General features: G+C 33.6%; 2 protein-coding genes across 6 annotated transcripts in view; one reads left to right on the top strand and one right to left on the bottom strand.

Annotated features, from left to right (window-relative positions):
- The window catches only part of LOC129980539 (glutathione S-transferase 1-like), a 46413-nt gene extending 25445 nt beyond the window's left edge, over positions 1 to 20968 (top strand). For 2 of the 3 annotated variants that reach the window (XM_056090881.1, XM_056090880.1), the window contains exons 4-6: positions 6623 to 6741; positions 10261 to 10371; positions 20625 to 20967. In XM_056090881.1, coding sequence (XP_055946856.1) covers positions 6623 to 6741; positions 10261 to 10371; positions 20625 to 20795 — 401 coding nt within the window. In that variant the 3' untranslated portion in view covers positions 20796 to 20967. Of the gene's footprint in view, positions 1 to 6622; positions 6742 to 10260; positions 10372 to 20624 lie in introns of all 3 variants that reach the window. The other variant, XM_056090879.1, reaches the window with a different exon arrangement.
- A 227-nt stretch (positions 20969 to 21195) lies between these two features.
- LOC129980537 (DNA excision repair protein ERCC-6-like) overlaps positions 21196 to 27309 on the bottom strand; it is a 120904-nt gene continuing 114790 nt past the window's right edge. For 2 of the 3 annotated variants that reach the window (XM_056090876.1, XM_056090877.1), the window contains one exon: positions 21196 to 21739. In XM_056090876.1, the coding sequence (XP_055946851.1) occupies positions 21349 to 21739 (391 nt within the window). In that variant the 3' untranslated portion in view covers positions 21196 to 21348. The remainder of the gene's footprint in view (positions 21740 to 27309) is intronic. The other variant, XM_056090878.1, reaches the window with a different exon arrangement.

Here is a 27309-nt window from a genome sequence, read left to right as displayed (position 1 = left end):
TTAAGCCGAAGGTATTTTTAGAACTTATTTATGTCATTATAGAAGATTTCTCAAAAAATGTGTTTATTAGATATGTTGTTACAGAGGATATTTTCCGCCTTACGTTTCCCATGTTTAGGAGCGTTCGCAAAAACTGCATCTGAGCAATTAGAGCTGAGAATTCTCAGTAATTAGAGGTAAGAATGTATAATTTTAATAATTTCGATTAAAACACAGCACGACTGGTCTAAATTTCCTTCGAGTTGAGCTATGGAAGAATGTAGCACTGCTCAATGTGGCTAATAATCAATTGATAATTTTCTGTTAACCATCTTCAATTGCCATTTTTACATTCAAAATGTCTTTCGCCAGAAAATTGTGAAAACACAATTTTTTATGAATGTATCTTTATCTCCGTCGTCCAACCTATTCGGTTTTAAATTGTTAAAACTGGAAGCATTGTTTTTAAAATGTATTATTTTTAGAATAACAATCGCATCATCTCGAAACCTTCGAGTTGCAATATCAGAACTGAATGGTTGAAACGAGCAAGTACGATCACTGAATTTTACGCAAAAAATGATTTTAGAAATTTAAAAATGAAACCAAATTTAACCATTTAAAATAAATAAAGTTGCAAAATACGAAAAATATAAAAAGTCGTATTTCAAATAACGTACGATATGCCATGAAATGAAAGAGAATACTTTGAAATTAGCGTATGATTTTTGTTTTGTTTTATCTTATAACTTTAAACGAGCAATTCCTGTATGCATATAAATTTATTTCGTGTATGTCGGAAACGGCTCTAAGGATTTAGATCAAATTTTATATTTAGATAAAGTTTTGCTTTTTAAGTTTATCTGCATAGGTGTCTTTCCTGAAAAAACGCGATTTTACACGCACACATTTTCTTTTTTTAATTACTAACTATTAGAATAAGTATATTCAACTTCCATTCAAAGCGTGAGTAGTGTAATAGTGGTCAGAACAACATGCGTGTTGCTGGTCCCCGGCTCGAGTCGCGTTTTTCGATTTATTTTTTTACTTATGTATTTATATATTTTTTTTCTTTTTAAGATATTTATAACACTTTTTAAGATATTTTTAACATTCCTAAAAAAACGCGATTTTATACACAAAAATTTGTTTATAACTAACTATTATAGACTTTCTCCATCCATTCTCACGCTGACAGTGTCATGCAGCGCCATCTCCCTACTCGATTTCAGAGAGTGCAAGTCCACATATACGGATAATGATAGATAAATTGCAAAATGAATACTGTAATACAGCAGATTGTTTCGGATAATATATTAAACTGCATTCATGATTTTTTTTTTATTTAAATGACAGTTCATAAGTAGGTGACACTGAAAAATATTTATATGAAATCAGTATGCGATTCGTAGGGATTGCAATACCGGTATTTTGAGTCATTTGTACAATTTTGTTATACCGGTATTTACAAATTTAAATACCGTTTTTTCGGTATTTACTAGACATTTTTTTAAATTGTCTCCACTATATGTTCAGGGATCGCCAATGATGTGTGGAAGTGCTTAAATCTAAATGAGCGAAACATAGATTATCCCTGAAAGAAAATATTGTATCCATAACACTGATGGAGCAACAGTTATCAAAAAATTTGGAAAAAGTTGATTGGTGCAAATCACCAATTGTGCTATGCTCATGGAATTCAATTAGGAATAATAGATATATTGTATCAAAAAAATAAAGAACAGAAGAATCCAAATACTGTAATATAGAAACTTCGGATTCCGACTTTGAAGAGAGTGAGAGTGATATTGACAATGTAATTGCTGAAGAAGATATTGCTAATGAGGATGAAATATTAATCCATCAAGAATTACTTCCTATAATTTATAAAGTTCGAAAAATTGTTATTTAAACGTTCCCCTACAAAAAATGCCATATTACGAAAATATATATTAACTAAAAATAAAACAAAATATATGTTAATATTAGATTCTAAAACACGTTGGAACAGTTCACTCCTAATGATGGAGCGATTTTTGAAACTGTGAAACCCAATCCAAAAAGCAATAATCGATTTAAACTGCAAATTAATTTTTGAGATAGTGAATTGACTTGGCTGTTGAGGCATTATATTTGAGAGATTCTAATTTATTAACCGCTAATGCAACAATAAATTTCATGTCGCAGTTATTGAAAGAACAGCACACATTACTATCTGAAGAATTATTTATTACATTGAAAAATCGCACAAAAGAAAGGCATACCGAAATAGAAAATGTCTTATGGTATTTACATAATTATAATGATTTTAAAAATGAAAATGTAAAAGAAGAAAAGAAAATAATCTCATTAAGTTTATGGTAAATTTTCTTACAATTTTTTACCCACAAACCTATCCACATTCAGAAGAATTCGGTTCAGTTATCGAAGATTATGATGACACTAATGCCGATAGTGAAAAGGAATTGTCTCTTGAACAAAAATTAGAATTAGCGATAAATAAAAAAAAAAAATTCAACAAACCAAAATACAATACAGAAATCAGTTATATCCAAAACCATTTGACGAGAAATAGATTTATTTGAAGATGATAGATTTAGTGGTAAATACTTGGAAAAAGTATATCGTGTATTGCTAACAGTACCATCAACTAGCTTAGATACCGAAAGAGCGTTTTCGATAGCTTGTAATTTTTGCACAAAATTACGTTCCAGGTTTAATGGCAGTACAATTGATGCATTATGTTTTTTAAGATCACATTTCAAAAATTTGTAATTTGTATCACAGAATGAATAGTGATATTTACACTTTTTTGTGATTTAAATAAATAAGACGTTCCTTAACTTTTTTGTGATTCTTTATATAATGTTATAATTTATAAGCTACAAATTATTTTTTGTGATATTTACATTCTCTAATAAAACTGGCAAATAAAACAAAGAAAGACCTGCGTTTTCTTTCTTTTTCTAAAATTTCTACTACCGGTATCCCGGTATTAAGATCTAAATAATACCGAATACCGGTATTGAACTTTTGGTCCGATATTGCAATCCCTAGTGATTCGTATCTATCAATCTATATATATATATAGAAATAAACACTAGATATTTGTACTTAAACATGACAAAAGTATGTGATAAGAAAAATTAACTAACCAATGAATTATTTATGAATTTCAGCAGAACAGTAAGTAACAACAATAAAGCTGAGATTATATGAAGAAAAAAGTAATTATCATATAATTGTTAAGATTAAAGCTCAATCTTTTAGAATTCAAGCATCGTCATAAGCACAACATCAGAAAATTTTGAACTAAAGTTCACAGCACAGAATTCACATTTAACTTTGCTTTGGATGAGCTTGTTGTCGGGGCAGTGCTGCATTTTTTTTTAAATCGTTGACTCAGCCAATCGCATCGATGTGGAACAAGGTCAAAAACCCTTTCCTGAAAACAAGAAGAATGAATCATTCTCTCAGCTTTTGAGAACAAGCGAAACGCATTGTGAAAAAATTGATAATAACAAAATTTTTAAAAAAGCGAGAGACACTTCTTTTTCGATTGAACAGAATAGAACGCTGGTGACTGGATACTTTTAATGTTATAATGTGCATCAAGTTAAAGTTACAGCTTTTGAGGAAATGATGGGAATAAGGTAATAACATTTATTGTAGTTCATGATACGCAATTTTCTTTAATTTAAATGTGAAGTTTAATTTGTAAAAATGCAGGGATATTTTGCATATTTATTACTTTTTTACAATGCAATTTGTTCGAAGACTCAAATTTTTTTTAATGTCATATTTATAGAAACCCTCTAATCATTTGAGTTCTCTTAGAGAGCAATTGAAATTTAGCTCTTTGCCGATAGCCTTCAAAACTATTTAAATGAATATTTTGTATAACTTGTCTTATGTGTTTGGATTAAAAATTATCGGGAGGAGGGTACTCAACGTTTTTCACAACAGTAATCAAAAATTATTTATTACGAATCATAATTTTTTTTCTAATATTCAAAGAATTTTATTCCAACTTTTAATATAATACTATGCTAGTATATTGTAACATATTTTGAACGCATCGTGTCGTTTGATGAGCAAAGAAAAACCTATGGAAAAATTTGAGATTTTTGGGAAAAAAATTATATTTTCTCGAATTTACTTGCTATTTTTTCGAAATGCATGCCAATATTAGGTATATCTAACATGATAAAGCTTGCAAAGAATTATCAACTTTCTTTGAAACGGGATAAGACCGCATCATTTTTTGTGTCGACTCCTTAATTCCTCTCGTTTCTGAATCTTCACTGAATTCAAACACATTATTTACGGGGTTGAAGGTAAAATTTGAGTCTTCTAGCCTTTCGGAAGAAATTCCAAGATATGTGTAAATCTGGAAGTGCCCGGATACTTTTGATAACCTAGTGCACATCAGAGATTCAAAGTGTTTCCTATACCTCTCAAGAAACTATGATAACCGTGGGTAGATATTATTCATTTTTAAACGTTCGGAGACAAGTTCCATAAAGTTAGCTCATTCCAATTTAAAAATAGAATAGCATTGAATTAAACAGAATATACACTAGCTTCCAAAAGTTAAGGTGCAGCTTTTTTTTTTTGCCTAATTCGAGAATGGATGGATAAAGAAACAAGAAATGTGCACTAAACACTTCTTCGTAGATGTATCGCTCTTTAAAAATTTATTAAAGAGATTTTCTTAGGTTGAACACAAATATGGTTTGAAACAAAAAATATGCTCAATTGTCAGCGAACTTCATTCTTGGAGAAAACCGTGCACCACAGTTTTATGAGGAAAAATTATAAAAATAAGTTATATTAAGGAATATGTCCACTCCTAACTGCAATGCATTGGCGCCATCGATTTTCCATGTTGAAAATGAAACTGTCGGACATCGAAATCGAAAGCAAAGACATGGAATAATCCTTGTTCCAGCTCAACCAACGACCTTGGAGAACTTAAAGCATCAGCCAGTCTCACAAGGTAGTCCCAAAGATGCTCTAATGAATTCAGGTCCAGGGATCGAGCTAGCCATTCCACTCGCACCATATCGTGACCCTCAAGACAGTCTTCAATAAGCCGAGTTTGGGAAAGTCGCGCATTGTCGTCTATCAGACGAAAATCATTATCCAAGAACTCGTTTCGATATCTCTCACTGCTCAAAGTTTCTCCATGGAACAGAGTGACCGAGAGAGATCCCTGCCTGAACCTCTGTAACTGTGGCTGTCAACAATTTTGCTTATTTATGTCGCACTGTTCCCTCCAGGTCATCTGATGTCCTAAAACACTCTTCCATGTGATTTTGAACTTGCCTGTGAAGAGTATAGAAACCCATTGTTGAGTGGTTCAGAAGTCGTGTTCTCTTCCAAAACGTAAACGGTCCAGTTGTATGTCGTGGCTCTTGCATACAGACCTTTATTATGAAGGTGTCTTTGCACTGAAGTAGGGGAGATTCTTGACACTATTGCCACAAAATGATCTGCCGTGAGGTGAAGCACAATAATGTTTCTCCTCCTTCAAGCAGAAAGAACAGAATAACAGTCTTCCGCAGGTGTTGCAATTTATTATCATGCCATATGCTTCTAGACACAAAACCCTCGGATTGAAAAGAGACTCATAATCGGTTAGCTAGACGAGACACAATGAAATGTCTAGCATAATGTTACTTTTAGCTGTTCAAAATGCTAAAATGTTTTCAGATTGTCCTGGATATTATCAACGAAACCGCCAATAATAACTGACCAACAATCATGAATAAAACGTACTCACGAAATTACGAAGGTTAGAATTTTGCGCATTTTCTCCCACCCCCTATGTAAGTATTCAGTTCTTTAAAATAAAAGTGGTAGTAATTGTTTTTACATAAGTTTCTTAAAGTTCATTACTATCTAGTATATAAATTGTGAAATTTATTGTTACTGCCATTTTTTTAATGGTGAGCTTAGAAAAACACGCTGAACCGTAACTTTTGGAGGCCAGTGTAGATAGCTAGCGCTCAAATACACCATTTGCTTTTCAAGTCACTGAGTCTGATCTGATTTTGTAAAATGACGAAACTGTCACCTATATGCATTAACCATAATTAGGTTGTAATTAAAATCTGATCTCGATTCGAAGACCAGGAAGATTTATGGTCACTTGGGAGTTGCGCTAGTCCCCTGATGTCTCAGATTCGGCCAGAAGCCAAAACTTTTCCACAAAACACAAACTCTGTTTAATACAGCGTAATGCTGTTTCCTGTATCTTTCGATATACTCAAGTTGACACGGATGAAATTCAGCAGGAAGGCATTCAAAATAATATGCTACTCAAACTCAATAATTAAAAAAATATATTACCAATATGAAGATAAACATTACCTTATAATAAACTAAAACAATTTTTTTCTCGAACTATCACAAATATTCTATGTGACTTCCGTCTCAATGTTGCCTACAACTGTCGGTTAGGTCAATCTTCTTCAAAAATCTCAGAATATGTTACTTACGCATGCAACAGGTTTTCAAACATAAACTATAATGCGAAATCTTTCAAAACAATTGAATATGGGACATTCAGCTCACAACTGCTTATGAAACAGTTTTTGAAGAGCGACTGAAGCATTTTAAGTACTTTTTTCTCTTACAGGGCTGTGCGGCCAGGACGAGACGGAGGCAGCCCTCTGTGACTTGGTGATGGACGGTCTCTGGCACATGTTTTCGAAAGTAAGGCACGCCGAGGTGCATCAACTCAGCAAGGAGGAGAGGGTGAGGGAACCATTTTATTTCTTTAAATACCTCTTATAAATTTTCAAAAGTTTATTCATGCCTTTTCCGACCTGATTTCAGGCAATCAAAGATAAATGTTTTCCTTTACTCTCATTCTGCAGTTTGATTTTTGCTTTCACAAAACTTCGGTTCATTTCAAACGAATGCTTAGAGTTGTTCAGTGCCGCAGCTAAAATAATTCGAATGTGAACTTGAAATACTTTTGCGTGTCTTTTGAAATAAATAATTGTCATTATTAGGTTTTATGGGAGTTGCTAGTTCCAATACCCTTATCACAGGGGTGATCAGAAATTGGCACCCGTCCGATTCGTTTCGCTCTCCTATCCTATTCATTCCCTTCTAAATTGCTTTCATTGTCATTATTTTTGTATCATTTCTCTTTAATATTTGTGCAGAAAAACACTTCTTGCTTACTTTGGATCAGTTTAATTTCTTTTTATTTATTTTGCTTTCTAATTCAGTTTAAAATACTGCTCTACAAAGGACGGTAAATATATGAGATCTTTCACAGGTACGGAAAACCACCATGCATTTGCGCTTGTGCCAATCAGCTTCAATTTCTCCAAAATATATTTAAGATGAAAATGGTTGAATATATATAACAAAAAAAAACTAAAGAAAAGGGTTCTCCCTATCCACTGCGTATCACTACCTACTCTGGGAAGTAAAATCGTCCAAGAACGATAGTAAAGGAATAATACTTTTTGAAACGAACAATGTTTGAAAACCTTATTAAACAAGTGTTATCATCGTAGCTAGGAATGGAGCAGGTTAAGCAGGTAAAATTGCTGCTCATTGTATACTCTTTAAATTCAGAAAATTTGTATTCAGTAATAAGCATTAAAATTTTGGTTCAATATAAAATAAATAGCATTCTTTAAAAAAAAAAAAAATGTTTTTTTTTTTTTTTTTTCCCCCTGAGATAGACTCTTATCTCGTTAAAAAGATGAATGTACAATTTTGTTGAATTCGAATAAATAACATTCTTTATTTTTTTTTCTTTTCCTCTTGATCAATTTTATCATATTCGGGAAACAGTTTTAATTTTTCTTTTGTAATACTTTGAAATTCTTATTGCAATTCTCGTATAAATTCTCTGTCAATTACATTTGTCCCGGATCTTCATCCAGTAATGCTTAGGATTATTTGTCTTGAACTTTTGGGTTCCAAGTTCTATTATTTGTATATCTTGATATATCGAAGTCAAGAGTTTTAAGCAGTCTCAACACACTCCTTACAAGCCGTATTCGACGGGTACGTCCACTATAAATGTCCGACAACAAAAGCATGTTATTGTTGCAGTTTCCTTCTTAATAAAATAATGAATTCAAATTTTCTGCTCACAAATGCTATTCAAAATCCTTTTTTATTTATTAATTGAATTAATTTTTTTTTTGCCCCACAGTTCGCCATTTTTAATGAAGTGTAAATATTTATAAGCATTTCAAACACAGCATATCACGAATCAAGGTTCTAAGCAGACCGCTCGCATTCTATCATCTCTCATAATTTTCTCAGGAATGTCCACAAATTTATTCTTCTGACGATAGATATTTATTTTAATATTGAACAAAAATAAGAAGAAATTGTAGCATAAAAAAACAACAACATAATAATCCCATTTGGCGGAAAACGCTAAAATCCTTGTAATCAAGGATAAAACAATAATAAGTGGATTTTTTCGCCCATCATTAAAGAGTAGCTTGAGAACTATTAAAAAAATGTCATCCTTTGAATCCTTGAAATCGCAATACAGTTTGAATTAATATAAGAGGTTCCATTTATGCTTGCATCAACATTAACGAACTCTTTACAAAAATATGACCCACTGCAATGTTTCCTGCGACATGACTTTGTTGGATTTAAAAAGGAAACGGAGGGATGAAAAATAGCAGCATTAGTACATAGATGGATTACTCTTTATTGCAATTTTTCTACATCCATTATTCTCTTATTACTGAAGATAGAAAGATAACTGAAATTGAAAAAAATCACTGCCTCATCACAACGATCAATTTTTGTTAACTGCCATTCTTAAAATTAATTGTTGGTAGCCCTATTTATCTACTGTTATTCAATCTGGGCAATCATAAAATACCTCCTCGAAAAAAAACTTTCGTTCATTCGCTTTCACCTTTATGAAGTTAAGTATATTGTCACGAAGATGCAAAAAAATAACAAGTCACAAAGTAACACTATATCAAGTTTATTAGCTTTAAGCAACTCGTAACATGCAATCGAAGAATTGATTCCACTGCTTGTGGAACTCAGAATTTATACTTTTACAGAATAATCTAGAATTATAAAGAAGTTTATAGAAAGTTCTAGAGCATTAACAAATGAATAATAAGAAATTCAAATTAAAGTTCAACCTTTAAATTAATGTTGCTTGGCTGGGATTTGAATCCTAGACCTTGTGCGTAGGAAGCATGTACTTTCTCTGAGCCACGCTGTCTATATGCAGATCTTCTTTTGCGATAATATAACGGTCGGAGAGGGTGAGATTTTTTTTCTTTGTATCCTCCCAGCAATTAAAGATAAAAAGGTTCTATGGTAAAGGAGTTGAATTAGCCTCATCATAATAATAATCTATTTGCTGAAAGTTTTTTAATAGCAGTTACTTCTATAAGTCAGGGATATTCACTTTCCTGAGTTCGTTCCAAGATGCTTCAGTCTTTTTTACATGCTTTTTATTTCTGCAAAAGTGGACCGGAAGGGACTCTCCAATCCACGACGCAACAGAATGCCCCCTCACATTATTTTGGCACCGAAGAAAACTTTTGGAGCAACACAGATCCACATAACTTCCCAACACATCAGCAATTCGCAGCCAATACGTTTCAATCTCCAATCAGCCCTATGATCTTAGTAAACTACAAGGTTTCCTTTTGAAATATTTTACTTCCACCAAGCACCTAAACATTTCTTCTTCGCAGTCTCCAGTAACAATTTTCTTTCAGCCAAGTTCCTAGTAAAAAGAATGCTAGAAAAATAATTGATTCATTTAGGATACAAATCATTCTTATGTGGGAAACGACATTTTGAACTACACAGCAAAATCTTTGAGACTGCTAGCCAAAAATTATTATAAAAGTGAAAGTTTCCCTCATGTTCTTCAGTTAAGTGAAGTTACTGTAAATATCGTTTATATTTCATGTCAGTTTTCATTCACGTATTCTAATCGCATTGACTAATATCTTGTATGCAAACCACCTAGCCTATTGATTACAAAACGTAACAATAAAATTGAATTTTTAATAGAGTACCGTAGGGGATCTACTCTCCAAGGCAAATTCCCTCATTCCACACTATGCCCTTCGAAAAATAATTAACCTTCATGATTAGAGGCATCAGGGACATGGCGTGGCGGTCATCCATTTTATTTGGCTTAACCTAAAGATAGGGATTGCTTTCCGAATCGGGGAAAACAAATGCTGCATATGTTGAATCTATTTTTTTAAAATTTTATTTAATTTTTATCCAATGTTATTTTTGTAGTGCGCCGTGATCAAGAAAATGATATCTGAGGACGCTCCTGCCTACCTGGACGCTTTCGAGAGAATGCTAAAAGAAAGGAAGGACGAGAAAGACTTCATTGTCGGGAAGGAGGTAATTCCCTATCACTCTCATGCATCATTCAAAAAAGTATCCGAGGACCAGTTTAATTTTTTTTTTTTGATGACTGCTTACCACCAGGGCTGAATTAAATCTTGTAAGGGCCTTAAGACAATGCAACTTCCACGGACCCTCTTTCCTCTCCTCAACTCCTAAAACCAGACATTTTTGATTTTTTATTTCATATCTATGTAAGCTGTTTAAATTGTATACTCTATCTATATTTATTATATATAATTTATTATGTTACTTCAATTGCTTCTACAGATATAAATAATTAAAAGATAATATTGTGGCAAAATAAAATGACGAAATATTCAAACTTAATGTTAAATAATTACTTTCAGTTTCTTGCGTATAAAAAAATGAATTTAACTTAAAAAATTATTTAAATCAAAACAGTAAAAAATGACATTACTTTTTAACTCAAAGTGAAGATTCTAAATAAAAGATAATTCATCATCGTCAAAGAAATTTTTGAAAAATAACCATTGAATCAATAAGCCAACTACAAATCTGCTCTACTAATCTGCAAGTAACTTTAAACATTCTAAGAATATTATTCTGAAATTTAAAAGATACATGGCCGGCGTCCTGGCATAGGGGTAGCGCATCTTTCCCGTGATCAGGGCATCGCGGGTTCGAATCCCGGTTCGGGCATGGGTTTTCTTCATCTGTGAGGTGTGTGAATGTGCCCTCCACCCCCTGTAAAAAGGGGGTTGTGCAAGCGAACATGTGTGTGTCATCTTCGTATGAGCTAGAAGTCAGATTTCTGCCCTCGGATGGTCAGGCGTCTTTACCCTCAGAAGCTACTGCACCCCCTTTCCGTGGTAACGCGGACACGACATTCTCCTCATCATCAAAAGATACATGATCTTTATTTGAACAAGTTAGACTATATGACACTTGTAAATAAATCAACAAAAGAAATCAAGGTCTAGAGAGCCCCATAGTTTTTCGGGACCCTTAGGAAGTTATTATACGTTTGATGGTCCAGCCTTACTTGCCACTATAACAAATAGTACAAAAACAGCTTTGTTTTAATAAGCTTGCGTTTTTAAACGTTAAACGGTCAGTTTGTTTTACTTGGCGTCATTGAACCAAACCATGATGGGCCGCTTGCCGATAGGTGAGTCAAAGTATAAATAGATGAATGAGTCGGGTAACGCAGGCCATCTTGAGGATCAGGACTTGTCTTCCTACATTTTCTCTCCACCTGCAGCCCAATCACAATAAACGGTGTTTCGCATTCGTATCCTAAATTCGCGCATAGTCTTTTCTCCCCAACAGAAGACAAGAAACCAAACGCCTGACCAAGCCAAGTCATAGCCTAGTTTCGTTCATTTCAAAGCTTTTCACAAAGTTTTTTGTTGACCAAAAATTCTAAATTTTGTTGGCCTGAAAATGAATAAGCCAGCAAGTGATACATCATGCGAACAAATTTCGCTGTCTAGACGTCCTCATCGCCGAGCATTGCACTCGTCCAAAGTTAATAGTACTTTAATAAATGAGAGTATGGATAATAACAAAATAGGTGATCCAAAAATGGTCTGAGAAAATTCTAGCATCAGTTCGTCAGGGCTGTGAACGTGAGACACGTAACGAGTTAAGCAAACCCTTTATGCAATGAGTTGCTTTTAAATGAAAACACGATTTAAAGTACGTAATGGTAATTTTCTTTCTAAATGCGAAGATTGTTAGAAAGAAAACAATCGTTCATATAAATATATCTCCTAATTTAACATAATCGTTTTGCTGGGGGAAACCAAGTAGTAAAGTTAGGATAAAACATTTTATTTGATAATGGCAACTTTTCAAATTCAGCACTAACTTTATTTCTAACTCTTCACCCATTGACTTTGAAAAATCTTTAAACGACAAAATGGAATCCATCATCCAAAACATCAACAAAAAGATGGAACAACATTTCAACGACAAAATGGAATCCATCATCCAAAACATCAACAAAAAGATGGAACAACATTTCAATGCTCTATTGGAAATATTTCAAAAGACGGTCGAGTCTATGGTGCAACAGTTAATTCATGTGATTGACAAAGGTGAAAAAATTAAATCTCCATCCAGGAAGAAAAAAGCTTTACTTAATGCTTCGAAAAACTTCGCTAGTTCTACTAGTCAACCCATGCAATGGGACGCTGGTGGCCCTGCTGGGACTTCGGATTAATAATCTTTTTTTGCGCTTTGTTTCCTTTTTGCTGTTTTATGTTTCCTCTCCCACTTTACTGCTTGTTATTTGTTTCTCTTCTTTGCAAAGCACTGCTTCAATTTTATCTTTCCCAAATGCTTGGTTTTTTTTTTGTTTTTTGCTTTTTTTGTGTGTGTGTACGTCACCCCGGTGTTTGGTTGACCTCTTGCAGAGTTTGCAGATTGCTTTTTCCTTTTCTGTTGGTTTAATTTATTAGGATGCGTTTTGTTCAGTGGAATTGCCGTAGTATTAGGAATAAAAAAATCTGGCTTGGTATTCCTCCCTTCTCAATTTCAGATTTCTGGATTTTTCAAGAAACTTTTCTTTATGCTGAAGAAGATTTTAGTTTCTATAAAAAAAGGTTTTTTAGATCTCACAGGGAAGGCAGACTGGGAGGGGGCCATTTAATTGGAATCCCCGATCATTTGTCGGCATACATAATCCCTTACGATGTACCTCAAAATTCGGACGTGGAAATACTCACCGTTAAAATCATTACAGCTTCTCTAAACTTTTGTATAGTAAACATTTACGCTCCTACAGGTTTTGACATTGAAATTTTCGGAAACTTTTTTAACTCACTTTCTGAACCAACGTTCATCTTTGGTGACTTTAATTTACATCACCCTTTTTGGGGCTCAACCACTTCTTCCAGACTCAGCAACAATTTTGTCGATTGGTTAACGGATTCAAATTTTGTCATTTTAAATACTTCGAACCCGACGCACATTACTCCTGCAGGTAACCAATCACTTCTGGATCTTACCCTTTGTTCCAAATCACTCTTCTGTAGCTCAGATTGTTTTGTTGCTGAATCATCTTTTGATAGCGACCATTTCCCCATAATTTCCACCTGCAAAGTTTTACACAACAAACAAAGGTTCCTCACAGAAATTAAATGGCAATCTATTCTTTTTCAATCGGAAAAATTTTTTGAAGATACAAATCTTAACCTAGACTCAGTTTCATCAAACATTTCAGAAATCATATCCAATAATACTAGAAAAATACCTTTGAATAACAAACAATACCCACCCTGGTGGGATAAAACCTGTCACAAACTTTACAACCTTAAAATCATATATCGGAAGAAAGCATTAAAATGCATATCAACTAAATTTTGGATTCTTCACAAAAAATTCGCAAGCAGATTCAAATTTTATAGTAAACAAGCAAAACAAAAATTTTGGGATAACTTATGTAATAGTGCAAGAAATCCTCGTTTATTTTATTCTATCTTAAGAAAAATGAATCAGCAATATGAAGATAATAACTCCTTCAACACCATTTCTGTTAACAATTCTTTTATCACAAACCCATTCGTGCAAAGTAATCTGTTCGCAGAATTTTATGCCAACAATTCCAGTACTCACGAGCCATTACCAATCCAGTTTACGGACAATCAGGAAAGCGAATTAAACGGAGCACTTCAAATGGAAGAATTACAATTCGCAATTAAAAAATCAAAAACAACAACCCCAGGTCCAGACAATATTCCCGCATCCTTTTTCAAAAAACTTAACAAAAATGCAAATTATTACATCCTTCAATTATTTCAACAGATTTTTAACACAGCATATGTTCCCAAAACATGGAAACATGCACTTATTATTCCCATTCCAAAACCAAATAAAGACAAGCTTCAGATAACATCATATAGGCCAATAGCTCTAACATCTGTTTTTTTCCAAAATCTTTGAACGTATCTTATGTAAAAGAATTACTGATTTTCTTACAAAGAACAAAAAACTTCATCCAAAACAATTTGGTTTTTTACCATACAAGGACAATAGGGCAGCCACTTACTCATTATATTACAGCATTTCAAAAGCAAAGAGGAAAAAAAAACATTTCATTGGTATTAGTCTCGACATCGCAAAAGCTTATGATTCGGTTTATATTGACGGATTGATATATAAATGCTTGGAATTGGGCATCTGCGGGAAGATATGCGCTTGGTTGCATCAATTCCTTAGTCACCGTTCGTTTCAAGTGCGATGGAGACAAACACTCTCCGACATAAGAATTACAAACAAAGGATTGGCACAAGGTAGTGTCCTCTCGCCAATCTTATGGGCAATTTTTATATCGGATTTTTTTGAAACTCTTGAAAATGAAGTTGATTGTTTGATCTTTGCGGACGACATATTTATATTTTGCTCGCACCAGTCTATTGAACTTATTGCTAAGAAATTACAAAAAACAATGGAAAACGTACATCAATGGTGTACGTATTGGAAGCTTTCAGTTAATGCAGAGAAAAGTTACATAGCCGATCTTTCAAACAAAATTAATTTTACCCACCCAAATATCTCACTAGCAGGAACGAACATCCAATGGAAAAACTCAATTACATTCCTCGGAATTCCTTTTTCAAAAAGAAATCAAAACGGATCGATCTTAAATAAAATTAAAAATAAAGCTTTAAAAAAATCAATGCATTCAAGGGTTTTGCATATAAACATTATGGCCCAAGAACAAAAGATTTAATCACAATCACAGACAATAGCATTTGCAGCTTATTCTTTTACGCCAGTCCCATTATCAACAAATTTCCAGAAACTCACATGAAAGCATGTAATATTATTCAGACCAAAGCACTTCGCATTGCACTTGGTGTTCCACAGTGGACACCAAATAAAGCTCTCCTTTACATCTCCAATCAGGAAATTCTCAGTGAAAAAATCAAACGTTTATCCTTACAATTTCTCATTAAGCAGATTTCTATCAGTTCCTTCTCCGCCATCTACAAATTAGATTTAGAACATTTCAATCTTGCTCTTATTGAACAGGACAAAATTTTTCTGGATAAAATTTTTTCTGATCTAAACATTAATTGGAATCGCATTATTTCTGATCAACATTTTTTGCAACTTCCAAGAGAAAATTGCAGTATTATTATTTCAAAATACCCTTTTCAAAACAAATCTCTCCCACACTCAGCTATTAATGGCAGTTTTCAAGAAAAGCTTCAAAAGGACTTCAAACAGTGTTTCATTATCGCAACTGATGCATCGAAATCACAAAACTTAACTTCAATCGCCGGCATTTCGGATCTGTCTCAATTTGCTTTTCGAACCCACAACATCAATTCAATTTTTACAGCTGAAGCTCTTGCAATTTACCAGGCTCTGGACTATCTTTCCGTTCCTGAGAAACATTTACTTCTTCTTACAGATAGTCTTTCAGTTCTTACAGCACTTCAAAAATTTTCATATAAATCCCCATCCATTATTCATAAAATTGTGGAAAAATCTCAGATTAACCAACATATTACTTTTCTTTGGATCCCAGGGCATTCGACAATTTTATGGAATGAAAAAGCGGACTTGATCGCAAAATCAGTTACAGAAATCAGCCCATGCATTGAATGGATCGCATCGGAAGACATCATCTCACGCATCAAACAAATCTCAAAAAGAAAAACAACAGACAGCTATAGACAGAGCAAATATTATGAAATTCTTGGTGAAATTCCAGACATAAAAAATATTGCTAAATGGACAAGAAATAGAAGAGAAGACATCATTTGCGCTAGAATATCTACCAAAACACTCATTACACCTGGCCTTCTACATCGTTTTAACCTGTCGAATCAACCAAATTGCGAAACATGCCACTCTTTGAATAATTTGGATCATATCTTACTGCACTGCCGAAAATACTCAAGCGTAAGACGTTGCCTGTGGTCGAAGTTGGGCCTCAACTCTCTTTCAAGCTGTAATTTCAAACAACTCACGAGCAAAGCATTTGCAGATAAACTCTCTCTCCATATTTTCCTTCAACACTTGAAATTTTTTGACATTTATTGATTGAAGATATTGTTGAACGCTGGGATGACAGCCTTTGTAGCTAAAAATCCCTAAATCCCCCTCATTCAAACAAACAAACAAACTCTTCACGATGCAACTCAGATTGCTATTGAAATATACATATACTTTTGAAATTTTAGAAATGATAATTTTATCTTCAGCAGCTTACTTCAGGCCCACGGATGGCGGAAGACAATTCGACGATTAGATTACAGACATCACCAGGATAGCTGATACTGCCAGACATACGTTTTAGAAATAACGAATTTAGTTTTTTTTAATCGGAAAGAAGGCATAACAACAACAAAACGAATAATGACGAGATAAGGTAGCCAAAGAACATATGATTTTTAAATTCCCGCTAGATAAAAATTTCAAGATCTTCTCTTAAGCTTGGAATGGAAACGTAGACCGGAATCCCATTCAAGATTCTATCACTGAAGGAAAGCCTCCTCCTAGTAGCACGGGTTTTAAATCAGCTGAGAACAGAGCCCTACTCATGTAGGTTGTGCTATTTCCTATTCAGTAGGTAGTTTTTCAAACTTATAAGTAAAAGTGGAACAGGAAAGATTGCAGTATGCCAAAAGTTGTCAGCGGAATTTTTTGCTAACAATTTCATTTAATACAAAGAACTAATTTCTCTCATGATATAACTTGAGCAATTTATGATATTTATAAATAAGAATTGTTTAATTCTTTTATTCATAAAATAGGCCAACATGCCAGAAATGGATACATTTTGATTGAGGCGCCAAACGGACTCTTTGTTCTCATTCTAGGATTTAAACGGAAACTGTTAATTTCGTTTTTCAATCAGCAGAAAAAGCATTCTACTTCCTTTCCCCAGGTATTCATGAAAGTGGATAAATTTTTGTAAATAATTCAACACTGCTTGGAATACCGAAGAAATTATAATGAATCTGAATACTCACATCAAGGGAATTCATTTTATTTTTTTTAAACTGGAAAGCCCGATTGGAAAAAATGAATGCAGGTGCCTAGTAGTATTATTAGGATTGCACAACGTGCCATAGCCAGGAAGAGCTTCAGCATGCTACATTTAAAGGAAAAATTTAAAATTCAATGTAAATTTTGATAAACTTTGCGCGTAGGCAAAGACAGTATACAAACCGGTAAAAGCGGATTACTGCACTCTTATTTTTCTGGAAGTGAGAAAAGAAAATGACTGATCGCATTACTTTCCTCATGAGAAGCAAACCCTGTGCAGACACGCAATTCAAAACACAGTGACTTATGTGATGCGGTATTGGAAGGAGCTCAGATGGAATTTCGATTGTTTGTAATCGATTCATTTTGATGAATAAATCGCCCATACTATCTATTTTTATGTTAACTTGCATGACTGCAAAGACTTCTGTGTATTGAACCCTGGATTTCAAAACGTCTGGTATTCTTTCTTAGATTGGCATAAGGGTAAAAAATGAAAAGATACAGGAAAAACGAGCACTGAAACAAAGAAATAGAACAAAATATATCATAATAATGTAAAAATAAGAAAAATAACTGAAGTAAAACGTAATGCAATATTGTTTTTTTGAAATTGCAAAATTTACAGGAAGGACTTATAAACAGGTTTGCAATGAATAGTTTAGAGCATTCGAAAAAGCATATCTTTTATAGAATGTACCAGAAAAATCTCGTTTCTTTATATCATTTTAGACTTAAATTATGCTTCAAAGTTTATACAAGAAATCTCTTTTCATTTTTCTTTATATTTCATAATTAAACAATAGCAGTTTAAAAAATCTAATAACTAATGTTATTTCAATGCATAGTAAACAGTTTAAATTTCAATTTGGATTACTTTTTTAACCAGTTCATATTTTTTACTTTCTCCTATACATAGTATAGAGAAAGTGCAATTATTTTCAACATATTCGAACACGAGATTTTGTTGAATCTCCACGGTTTAGACTTCCTGGTGTTCGAAAAATACATTTTTAGAAAATGTCCATCTGTGACAAAAGTAACACAAAAACACTTTGAGCAACATGGTTGAAATTTGGCAACTGAAATTTTAGACATGTTTGTAGATTTCTATTGAATTTTGAGTAAAATCTGTTCAGAGAAAGTTTGTCTGCCTGTCCGGTTGTTGGAATATAAGAAATAAACTACAAAACAAAGAGAGCTAAATAGATAAGATTCCGTGCGTCCATTTAACATTTATAGTGTAGACGCCTATAAGATTTTGAGCCAAATACAACAAAAGGTTGATCCACTGTCAGTCCGTACTTTCAGAAGCATGTAAACGCGATAGCTTAAAAAAAGCAATGACTTAAATATATCAAATTTGGTATAGGATTTTGTGACAAGTATCATTTTGTAACAAATCTTGTTTCAATCGGTTGAGGAAAACGTGTCTATGGCACAAAGTAGATTTTTGAATTCAATGAGCGGCATGCCGGGGAACAATCACCAAAAAACTCGCCAAGGATAACACGATAAATTGACAAAAAAAAAAAAGCTAAATTCACGCCAAAAGTGAATATTTCGTCACTTTTGTACGCCAACGCATTGCGTTCTTTGGCATGACAAGTTTATTAGAGTATGCGATCACGTTTTGGGAAGATCATTCACTCTGGTTTATTCATTTTCTTTTTTCCACTTTCTCGTTCACGAAAGAAAAAAGTCAGGATATTCAGGAGTTTTGATGAATGACAATGCCCAGAAAAACATTTTTGAAATTATTAAAATATGTATGCTGTTCCGTAATGTAAATTTTGACGCTCATTTTTTAAAAGAAAAAAAAAAATCATGCACATTGTAGTATGGATAAATAAATCTAGATTTTAAAATATTATTCACTCAATCCAACTACTGGTACAATTTCTCTCTCTCTCTTTTTTTTATTTCGTATAAAAGTCATGACCAACCTTTATTTGTGAGATGATAAATCGAAAAAACATTTGTTCACTTTATATTCCAAAGGTAAAATCATGACGAAAACCGCCATTTAAAAATCACTGCACAGTTTTTTTCGAAAAGTTTAAATGAAAGTTCATGACACCTTGATATACCGTTGATGATCATCTTCCCTCCTGTACTTTTAAGAAAAATCGGGAAAAGCACTACTGTTTATTATATAGGGGAATCTCTGTACAGTAAACTTTTTCAAGAAGAAGAAGAAGGGGGGGGGAAACCACGAGACAAATTTTCTTAGATACAATCACTGTATCGATATATAATTCATGTCTTATGCTCATGATCCATTGATATTTCCTCAGTGGTTGACAGAGGTCCCAGTCTCCGCAGTTGGACTATTTAAGTATAGCTAATCCATCAGAATGTTCTACCATTATTGTTTATGAATAATTTAAAATAATACTTTCTTTTTAGTCGTAAAATATAGTTCAAATTTCGTGTCGAGTTCATATACCAAATTTCATTCGTTTAGCTCAAAGAGTTTTTGAGTTATCGTATTTACAGACAAACTTTAATTCATAAATTTGTCTTTATCTTCAGGCTTAAAAAGGTCTGAAAATGCTAAAATCCGTCGAAATCCCGAGTTCGAATTTTTTGACGATTATTATATTTACATTTTGTATGAAAAAGTAAAAAATGGCTGAGTTTAAATAGCTCAAATCTTTCTTTTGAATTCTTGTGCGTGAAAATGGCTTTTTGAGTCCTTGATCCCACTCATTTTCCGATTTCAAACATAAAAATCTACTTCCATAGATAATTGCTTTACAAAAACAAAATCGCAGTAGCAATTGAACGTAACTAGGCTTCAGTCATTAAGTTATTTAAAACATGAGAATCCGTATTTCGCGAAGTGTGAATGAGGAGATGCGCAATGGCACAATAACACTTTTGTGGCATCTATTTGACAAACAAATTTGAAGGTAGGCCATCATTTGCACATTAAAAGAGAATTGAATCTTCTTTCCACTTTCGAATGACTTTTTAGTGCATTACAATGATCAAAAATGAAGGTAATAAAAAGGAAATGTAATTTGCATGATCTCCGACAAATAAAAACGTCTTACATATATCTTTGTATATGATTGAAGTCCAAAATTTATTTGAATTTTCCAAGATAAAACCCGTTCTTATTATGTTCCTCAATATCTCAAGAATATTTATAAAGCATCCTGTGCTTTAAGGGATGGAGCAACTTTCTGAGGATTGCAGCTTGGCCGGTACCCTGCCATCTCGATATGCTCCGCTCACGTTCCTTGTACACGTATATTAACTCATGTTTCTTGCAGGTGACCTGGAGCGACATCGGGCTGACGTTGGCCCTCGCCGCCCTTAAGTACCGGCACGGGCTCAGCTTGGAGAGCCGACCGAATCTTCAAAGCTACCTCGCCCGTATGATGGAGGTCCCCCAGCTTGTGGAATTCCTTGCCAAAAGGGCGCAGGAAGAGGCTGCTATCTGATTTATTTCCCTGGAATAACATAATTGTCAGTACTGTTTCTTGCACATAAAAAAATCAAAATGTATTAGAGAATGTCATTTTCTAATCACATAAAAAAAAATATTTCTCAGTTTTGCAGCTGTGTCAAATGTTATAAATTTCGAATACAGAAACATAATTTTTAAAATTTTGATTTTTAATTAAACTAATTTATAAAAAGCGTTTACTGTTTTTCTTTTGAATGATTTTCCTTCTTGACATGAAAATATAAAAAAAAATTTCACTAAGGATCAACACTTTGGATAGCGTCAAATCGTGCAAGGAAATAAAAGAGGCTAAAAGCGATTGCAATTTCTTTGATAATAAAGGTGCAAGACTCTAGAATACATTGTAAGATTAACTACAAAGGAAGAGGCACAAGTTTATTTTATAATATTTATTAAAGAACAAAATAATAATAATAATAATGCATTTGAAATGATAATTATTAAAATAATGTTAATTAACAAACAAAATCGTATAGATACATTTTCATTCATCATAATATCAAAAATAATTAGTGAATCACTGCTTTTCAATCCTCGTCACTCGACTCAATGACATTCTTTCTGCCCATAGTTCTGCACACGTTCACTGGGCTGTCCCCTTCCGAGTCACTCGAGTAGCTGAGTTGCTGGATGACAGGCGAGCTGGCCAGAGCCTGAGCGAAAGCTAGATCGGGGGGCGGACAGAGACTCTTGCGCACCTTGAGGGGCGTAATTCTCCTTCTGGCGGGCGACTCTGCTCTGTTGCGGATTGTGTTGTCTCTCAAAGCAGGGGAGTTAGGAACCGAACTGGGCACAAAGCAGATTGAAGAATTGGAACCTGCTTCCTCTTCTGAATCAGTGGAAGCAAGAACCTCGCCATTATCTTCGTTAGAAGGAGAACAACTGGAGTCGCTGTCCGAAGCCACAAATGGGGTGGGTCTGTGGGAGGGAGCGGGAAAAACATAACAAATATAGTGGCCAATTACATTTTAAATTATAAAACAAAGAACAGCCTTAAAAATTTTTCTATGTTCATATCCGACAAAACAAGCGATTTTATGAGTGAGATTCGTAGAAATTTTTCTTGCTGCCACCTGTTTCTACAACATAAAAGAAATGAAAATACAGAAATATTTATATTAGGAGTAGGTAAAAAGTGAGCTTTTATACATCCACAAAAGAGTTCTGGAATTTTAATAACGGAGTCGATTCATGTAATGCCATATGACAAATATAATGTAGTAAATCCTTTAATACCCAGCATTGACAAACAGGTTTCATGTGAAACCACAGGTATTTTCCCCTAGCCATATGCATCAATAAAATTTTGTGATCTTTAGTACAATTCAACTAATATATGCCATGTAAGAATCAAACAATTTGAGTGCGCTTCATTGCACACATAGCTATTTCATCGAATCGATATTTGTGATTTCAATTGTTTCTGTAAAGGTTGTTCTAAATATTTCAATCATGATAACACGGGACTTAAAATGGATAGAATGTCAAAACATCTTGCTCAATATAAGAATAGTACAAGATGTATATTATTGTTATAGCACAGAAATACACAAGAAATTACAATTTTTTTTATAATTATTATTTTATGAACAAATTAGTCATATTCTTTAAACAATCTAAGGTAAATCAATAACAGGAAAGCAAAAAAATGTAAGTAATAAATAAAGCCTTTGAATAGAATGGAAACATATTTATGTGTAATTTTTAGCTTTTTCTGATTTTAAATTAGCTAGTTTTGATGTGGATAGCATACTTAGTAATTAAAATTTGAATTTAAATAAATTTAAATTTCAGCTACAAATTAAAACAAAGACAAATTCTAAATTCTCTGCACACAATTTCTATAAGGATGGAAATGCAATATATATACTTCCAAATGCTTTAAATTAAATGCTTCAAACATAAAAATATATTTAAGAATTCAGATAAAGGTTTAAGAGAATAAGAAAAGATTATATGGTAGGAGACTGAAATCCTCATTGTTAGGAAATTTCGGCATTAAGGTTATAAATTCCAAATTATTTTGTCTCCCGTACTTTATTAAAAAAAAATAAAAAATGATGCAATGCATTTTGAACTTGCTTTTGTGCGTCATTAATATGAATAAATCACTTCACGTGACATTAAACATTTAACTATTTAATCGGTATCGCATCTGATATTTATGTAACCTAGCAACTGTAATATAAAAACTTTAGAATTAAGACATGATATAAAATACGTGTCGTTATTGTTTTGTAAGATGTTTTGTTTCGGTATTGGTCTCAGGTCCTGTAATGACCGTTTATGTTTTTAGAAGTTTTCCCAGTCATATCTGTAAATAGTTCATCATGTGTTCAATTCTATTTCCTCATAATAAATTGTATTTAAATTAAATTTTTCTTTTTGTCGGACCCAATCTTTGGAGACTTTTTATTCATCATCATTTCCACTGCAATACTCTAATATCAAACGGCTGAATTCCCAGCAGTTTTATAAAATATCACTGTAACAAGGTTATGGGCCCAGTCACTAACCAAGAGGCTTATGGTGACGAATAAAATTAAAGGAATTTAGAGAGGAAATTAAGAATCGACTATTGTGACGGCGGGCCGGAGTTCCTTTATAAAAGATGGAGTCAACTATAGAACCACTCGATGCTAATAACTACTCATCATGGCGAGATGATATCAAGGTGTTATTGATGGAAAGGAACTGTTGGCGGATCGTCATTGGATATGAAATTAAACCCGATGAAACAAAATGTAAGGAATTAAAAGACTTCTACTGTAGGAAGGATAAAGCATATAGTGCTATATACCTGAACATATCAAAGAATTACAGGTGTATAATTGCCGATATAGAGGATCCTGTGGTAGCCTGGAAACGCATCGAAGATCATTTTCAACCCGACTCGCGTGCTCGAATAATAGGACTTACCGACGTTTTCTTTTCCTGTCGAATCAACCCGCAGGAAGAAATTGGGATTTACGCAGCGCGTATTAGAAGAATAGTTGAGCAACTAAAAGATGCTGGTAAACCAATTAGTGATTGGTATCAAGCTTTTCAGCTGATCCGTTTCCTGCCGCCTCAATTCAACAGTATCGTTCAAAACATTTATAGATGGAATGACACGGAATTCAAGTTCGACAAGATTCTCCAAGAGCTTCTTGCAGAAGAATCGAGACTGAAGCAAGCCATGAGAGACCATGAATCCTGCGTTTTCCAGTCTGATACAAGCATTAACATTTTGAAGTCTACAACAAGCAAGCAAAATTCTACCTACAAAAGAAATTTCCAGCAGACGAGGAAAAAGGGAAGAAAATCAAATGTTCCTAGAAGCAGCTTCATAGAGGAATCCAATTTAAGTCAAGGAGGTGAAGACACGTCCTGGATTTTCGACACGGCTGCTACATCACACTTCTGTGGAAACCGAAGTCTTCTCCAGAACTATCGACCAGTGAAAGGAACAACCATGTCCGTAGCCATTGGAGGTGTACAGTGTGATATAGAAGGAATTGGAACTGTAAAGATGATTTTCCGGAATAAGGGTGAGTTGGAAATTGTAAATCTTTTGAATGTAATGTATTCTCCGAAATTAAGACGAAATCTAATCTCCGGCTCACTCATTGATAAAGCTGGATCGACTTTTACTTGTAAAAATGGCCAGATTACTGTATATGCTAAAGATGGTCGCAAACAATTTGTAGCCAAAAAGGTTAATGGTCTATTTTGTGTAAATCCCCAAATTGAAGTGCATCCAGACCATAAAAATGTAAAGGCAAATTCCCATTATAAAGATGTACATAAGTTTAAATCAAAAGTCCAAAACTTTTCCACTTTCAATGCAAATAATTTAATTGTTTGGCATAATAGAATGCGTCATATTAACAAAAACGACATTATACGAACTAGTAAGAACAAAAGTGTAATTGGAATGCCCGAATTAAAGGACATGGATTTAAATTGTGAACCCTGTAAGATTGCTAAATCTCGTCATAAATCTTTCAAACCTATTGGTAAAATTAGATCTATTAAACCACTTGAGTTATTACATATGGATTTATGTGGTCCCTTTCCTGATGTTGCTATTGGTGGGTACCGATATTTTTTGAGTATCATTGACGACTTTTCTAGAAAAGTAACTGTCTACCCAATTAAGGGGAAAACTAAAGTATTTAAGCATTTCTCGAACTATCAGAAAAGGGCCGAGAGGTTTCTAAATTCAAAAGTAATAAATGTAAGAACCGATAATGGTCTTAAGTTTTGCCATGCAGAATTTGAATCCTATTTAGATGATTTGGGTATTAAGGCTGAAAGAACAAACGCATATTCGCCCCAACAAAATGGTGTAGCCGAACGTTACAACTACACTGCAGTAGATGGAATAAAAGTTCTGCTTAATACTAGTGGTTTGACTAAGGGTTTTTGGGCTAAAGCATTGTTATGTCATTCATATGTTTGGAACCGTGTATGTCATAGTAAGCAGATTTTAACTCCTTTTGAACTTTATGGTGGTCGTAAACCATCTGTAAATCATCTAAAGACTTTTGGATGCACAGCTTATTTAGGTGTACCTAAACAACTAAGGAAAAAGTTCGATATGAGAGCCAAGAAAGGGATAATGTTGGGTTATGCATTAAGAACCCGGGGATATCGCATATGGTTACCTAATGAGAGAAAAATAATAGAAACTATTAATGTATCTTTTGATGATGATAGGGTGCAAGAACCAAAAAGCAGTGGAGCTAAGCTGGACCCTCGCAAAAAATCAATAGAGTCTAGTTCTGAGTCTAGTACCGAATCTGAGGAAGAATCGGAACAACCGGTTATCCCTAGTACCCCCAAACCAGATATCTCTGAACGGGAGGGAACATCGAATTACGATCAAACTTCCGATAAGGTTATTTGGGAAAGACGAGCTGTTCCACGTAAAGATAAGTCTAGAACTGACATTTATTATTACGTTCAAGGTTCGAAAGCATGCCTACATTGTCATAAAGATGTCGCGGAATACTGTAAGACACATAATTTAAAGTATGAAAAATCATTATTTAACTTTTCTGGAAAAAATAAATATTCAGGAATAGTATATATGGAAGAGGCCAACGTATCAGATTGACTAGAGGTTCAAATCCCAGTTAATTTTAACACAGCTTTGAGAACTCCCCAGGCTGATCAATGGTATAAAGCTATGGAAGAGGAAATTAGTGTTTTAAAAGAACGTAAAGTTTGGGATCCAAAAACTGCAAATGGCAAAGTTATTGGTTGTCGATGGGTTTGTACCATAAAACTTAATGAAAAGGGTGTTATAGTGCGATATACAGCAAGACTAGTGGCTCAGGGTTTTAGACAAATTCAAGGTATTCACTATGATGAGGTTTTCAGTCCTGTGGTAAAATTTTCAATTATTAGGATGTGTTTTTCTGTGTTGGTATGTAAACAAAAATGGCGACATTGTCAACTTGATATTAAATGTGCATATTTATATGCCACAATACAGGAAGGCATTTTTATGACACAACCACAAGGATTTGTTGACTCTAATAAACCTGACCACGTATGTCATTTAAATAAAGCATTATATGGTTTGCATCAATCTGGGAGGGAATGGTTTTTAGAAATTCACTCTGTGCTAGAAAATTTAAACTTTAAGAAATTGGATTGGACAAATTGTGTATATGCGTATCAGGATAATGTCGTTTTGCTACTTTATGTCGATGACATAGTAATTTTTGCAAAAAACGACATCTTAATCGAAGAGGTAATAAATCGTTTAAGTACCCATTTTGATCTCAAAATCTTGGGCAAAACGCGTACTTTGCTTGGAGTTCAATTTGAAGAAATGGGAGATGAATTTTTCATTCATCAGTCGGAATATATCCATAAAGTTTGCAATAAATATAAAAGGTATAACTATCCTGTTGTTTCATTACCTATTGCAGTTGGTACAGTTCTTTCCAAAACCCAATGTCCTAGTACTGAAGCTGAAATTACGGAAATGTCAAAATTCCCGTATAGAAATATTTTGGGATGTTTATCGTTTATTTCAGGTAGGACGAGACCTGACATTTGTTATGCCGTTAATATCTTATCTCAATTTCAAAGTAATCCAGGATTAGTACATTGGAATACTCTACTCAAATTGCTTGGCTATATTGATCATACTAAAACTTATAAATTAAGAATATCTGAAATAAATGATATAAATATAAATTGTTATAGTGACGCTGATTTCTCAGCTAATAGAGATGATAGAATTTCAATTGGAGGTCTTATTCTTTTCATTGATCATTCACCAGTAATTTGGAGGACTTCAAAAAAAAATGTGTTAGTTTGTCCACTATGGAGAGTGAATATATATCGTTATGTGAATCGGCAAAAGAACTTGTGTGGATCATCCATATATTAAAGGAATTCGAAAAACATAATATAATAAAAGCTAATTTAACTAGCTATCTTCTATGTGATAATCAAGCTGCAATTGAGTTCTCTAAATCTTATGTGAA

The sequence above is a fragment of the Argiope bruennichi genome, chromosome 8 (genome assembly GCF_947563725.1).
Source record: "Argiope bruennichi chromosome 8, qqArgBrue1.1, whole genome shotgun sequence".
Taxonomy (NCBI): domain Eukaryota; kingdom Metazoa; phylum Arthropoda; class Arachnida; order Araneae; family Araneidae; genus Argiope; species Argiope bruennichi.
The sequence above is the reverse complement of the archived record's forward strand: the minus strand, read 5'-3'. Positions and strand labels throughout refer to the sequence as shown.